The 4,338-nt window shown below is 41.5% G+C and overlaps 1 protein-coding gene across 1 annotated transcript in view; it reads right to left on the bottom strand.

Moving 5' to 3' along the window:
• Window positions 1-202: 202 nt before the first annotated feature.
• LOC116688694 (sodium- and chloride-dependent taurine transporter) overlaps window positions 203-4,338 on the bottom strand; it is a 21,091-nt gene continuing 16,955 nt past the window's right edge. Inside the window, exons 4-5 of the mRNA XM_032514889.1 lie at window positions 1,401-1,489; window positions 203-352 (exon numbers count right to left, since the gene is read on the bottom strand). Coding sequence (XP_032370780.1) covers window positions 203-352; window positions 1,401-1,489 — 239 coding nt within the window. The remainder of the gene's footprint in view (window positions 353-1,400; window positions 1,490-4,338) is intronic.

The following is a 4,338-nucleotide window of genomic DNA, read 5'->3' as shown; positions in this document are numbered from 1 at the left end:
ATTTTAGTCTCTCAGACTGACAGCCAATCACATCAAAGCAAAAACAAAGCCTCTATATTTATGTTCCTAAATATCTGTTTTGGCCTATACAGTGTTGTAGGTTACCATGTAGAAGACCATCTCAAACGTAACTAACACATTATATGATATAACATGAAAACGTGTGGTTATGCAAGGAAGCCTTCATGTGCTCTTATGTAACTCACTCCCAGAACTCGGTGACAGGGGAGGTGAAGTTGGTGGCGTTGGCGGCCAGCCATAGGGATTTGTTCTTGCGGTAGGTGTCCTCAATGCAGCGGTCGGTGTTCCAGGACTGATTGCACTTGGCCCAGGGCAGCTCCGGCTGAAAACACTGAAACGCATCCAAAAAAACAGGAGATGCGTTAGAGGGCAACTTAGCTTTGTGCCATGCTTAAACCACTCAGGTTTAAGTTGAAATAATTGACTTTTGTTTTTGTCTAAGGTAGGTAGTCATGGTCTAAGTGTAATACACTCTGAGGCCCGAAACATGATCCACACAATCAAGTGAACGCCTGGCCCAGCGTCCCCAGTGAACAAACTGAACATTCGCCTGTGCAGTTAACCAAGGTCTTTAAGGGGGCTAATCAGAGCCTTTCCATCAGGCCCTCAGGAAGTGCACCAGGCTTTGAAGCAAATTAAACATAGTGCCTCAACAGAAATTACAACTCCCAGCCCGTCATGTGTCCTCTGGCCCAAAAATACTCAGCTGGCGGAGGACTCTAGCACATCTTCTCACAATACGAATGCTGTATCTAGTTCTCATCATACATCCATGGTTTATGTGACCCCAAGGAGTGTATGCTTTCTGTACAAAAGGAAGAAAACAAGAAACCATAGACAATGGTACGTACGACTGAATGATTAGGTGAGCAAGTGTACCGATGCGCATGGACATGTTCAGCTGGAGCTTTCTCAAAATGTTCAGCGGTGGATATTTTGAGAGGAAGTTACCCCAAACAGTAGGGGTCCGCTTATTCTCGTTGTTTCATGTACGCAGAATGAAGAAAAACAGACGATAAGCTGTGAAGTTATTGATTTGAAACTTGATGCTATGACCTTATCCACAAAAACCCACCTCCACATATGTAATTCATACACACACGCTTACACTCTCCCTTTTCATTTATGTACAAATTCAGGAGTAGTTTGTATATGAACCAACCTTGGCTTACATTATGTTCATGGGCTTGTAAGAAATTATGATTTTATACTATTAATTTTACTCCAGATACTCAAAAAGTCAGAATTGTTACGACGGACTGACTTTTCCTGCCCTGAAAAAAATCCTTCAGTATTTCTCCAGTGGCAGTCATTTATGAGGAAAATGAGAGAAATTAAGTTACATAAGTTTTTTCTGAGTTTCGTCTTCCCAGACTTACCTGGAACAAGTAGTAGAGGCCCCAGGCCAGGATGACAATGTAGTAGATGTTGAGCAGGGACACGATCACAACTGAGGCGTAACCAATACCTGGAGAAAGGGAGAGAGGTCAAAGTGATGCTACAAGAAGACGTCAACAGTCCAGAGAAACGGCCAAAGCGACTGAAGGTTACCAAACGTTGTGGCAGGTATCCGCCTGGCAGCAGAATAGATGGCAAAAGACATGCAAAAGTATATAAAATCCTAAAGTGAGCCCTCTTTTCAAACCACAATATCCCATTTCTAAGTAAAGATACAACATCTGAAACTCAGGGCATTTCTCTATGTCCACAGGTGAATGACTGATAACTGACATTGTCAATTCCTTCAACAAAAAAATAAAAAATCATATTAGTCCCTGAAGAGTCACATTTTGAGTAACAGTAAGGTATTAAGTGCTGGATTTTGATTGGCCATAAAACAGGACGTAACAGTACCAGGTTCAAGATCTAACGAGTGTCACATTTTATGAAATGATAACCAGCACAGATGTATAAATGTTATGTGTTGACTGTGTTTCTTGGTTACAATAAACACATTTGTTTGTACATTTTTCCTCGTGAAACTATCCTCGAGATTTATGCTTTTGTCTTTCTTGGCCTTTTACTCCTCCTCTTACATTTTTGTTAAAGCCACAGAACTGTATTGTATAAAAAAAACTTTACTTCAGGCTAAATGACATGCGTATGAAATGTAAATTTGATGTTGCAGACCAAAAAAAGAGGTTAAGAAAATAAAAATAAGAAAAACTCAAACATCAGTAATATCGATGTTAATGTTTTTCACATTAGCATAAATACCCACAGTAGATTCTTGCTATAAGGTCGACAGCAATCATGTTTTAGTGGTTTTAACCTTCAATGGTGTTTCACTGCGTTATCTAGCCTTGAGATAGTGCTGGTGGTAAACACAGGATCAGGGCTGTGTGTGTGTGTGTACGTGTTCCTGTGTTTCTACCACAAAAAGGATATAAAGATAAGAAAAGGGAAGGAACAGGTGTAGGAGTTGGGATTTGGGTCAAGATTTAGACATGGATTAGGTTTTAGGTTAAAGGTTAAGTAATGATTCTGGTCCTTTTAAGGATATTAGTACACGTGTGTGTTGGTGTGTGTGTGTGTGTGTGTGTGTGTGTGTGTACACACATTGCCGACAGAACCCACTCATCCAAATTAATGTCCTTTGATATCATCGGCCATGTGTGCGCGTGAGCGTGCACGTTGGTCTTTGTGAACTGTACGCATGCATTTTAAAATGTCTCTTGTGTGTATGAACTATTTCACCGGCTCATGTCCCTTTATTCACTCAGATAATGTGCAACGCGCACACACACACACACACACACACACACACAACACACACACACACACACACACACACACACACACACACACACACACACACGCTCAGATCACACGGTACAGTGCTGATAAAACAAACAGTCGCGTCCGCCTCCATGATGTCATCTCTCCTGCGCACCGCTGACCTCGGCTGACCTCGCTCAGTCTGTTTACATTCACAACTGAGCCTTTAAACGTATATTACCACTGTAAAAAATGTAGCGTTACACTTCACACGTGATTACGAAGATGAATAAAGTATCTTGGACACAAGCCCTCGACTTAATGAAGGCGCCTCTGCAAAATAGCCTCGGGAAGGAACTTGTTGCATATGACCCACATTGCAAAAAAAAGAACTAGGAAAAAGGATTGGTTAAAGACATGCATGTATGTTTTAAAGGGCAGTTTCATATTTTTAACAGAGCCCGCCTTTCTAATATCTAATGGGATGGGTTCCACAGTCTAGGAGTATATCTAAAAAAAAATTGCAATTTTCTCTTTCTTGTGGTTTTAAAAAAATCAGCAGAAGAGGATATAAGGGCTTGTAAGGAACATAGGAGGCAGGGTATCTGGGATAAAGGCTGGAATTCAGACATCAAGAGCTTTATATACAAGTATATACATTCTTGTATACAAGTATATAAAGCTCTTGTATTCAGGTATATGCACTCTTGCATGTTAGATGCAAGAGTCTGTTCCAGTTTTAATAATAAAACCATGCAGTCATACAGTGTGTGGTATGGACCAATTCTCTCTCTGATCCAATCTCTCCCTCTTTCGATATATTCTTTGAAAAAGTGGGGGTGATAATATATTCTGGGACTCGACTTTTACGTGTGTACAACAGCAGCTGTTCTCTTTGGATTGAGCGAAACACGTCATGTGCAATCGGGATGAACAAATATGGAAAAAAAGCAAAGCGCTAACAAAAAGTAAAACAATATGAAATACTTGTAAAAAATAAAAACAAGCAAATGTGCTCCGAGTGAGAGAGCGGCACTTATTTTGTAGTTCGCTTCATCAGCTTTCCGTCCAAATTTAGCGGTTTCTCTCTCCGCCTTCTCACCTCTCGCCGTGGATCGCAGTGTGACGAACGAACTCTTTTGGTACAAGAACATGTCGAGAGACTGACTTTAGCAGTTGCCAAGCGACAGTTTATAACAGTCTACCTGTTGTGGGCTCCTTTCTGCACTCCAAGTCTAACACATACCTGTACGTTGGTTGAAACACTTGCTATGTGTGGGGCATATTTAAGCCTGTTGCCAGCTTTAGGAGATATGATTCATCATAAGTTGCCTGATATTTAGACTGAATTCTGGATTCAGTCTGACATTGTGTTCATGTTGTGTCCCAAAGGACAGTAGTTTTGGCCCTCACCAATCAGTAGCGACTGGATATTGGTCCTCTGGTCACACCTTATCACACACACACACATACACACATACACACACACAAGCCCACACATACACACATACACACCCCGTCCCTATCCCTACCCCCTCCAAACTGACTGCCTCGGGGACCTTCTTTGCTTCTTCACCCCCCGCCCCAGTCACCTCAAAA

The sequence above is a fragment of the Etheostoma spectabile genome, chromosome 4 (genome assembly GCF_008692095.1).
Source record: "Etheostoma spectabile isolate EspeVRDwgs_2016 chromosome 4, UIUC_Espe_1.0, whole genome shotgun sequence".
Lineage (NCBI taxonomy): Eukaryota > Metazoa > Chordata > Actinopteri > Perciformes > Percidae > Etheostoma > Etheostoma spectabile.
The sequence above is the reverse complement of the archived record's forward strand: the minus strand, read 5'-3'. Positions and strand labels throughout refer to the sequence as shown.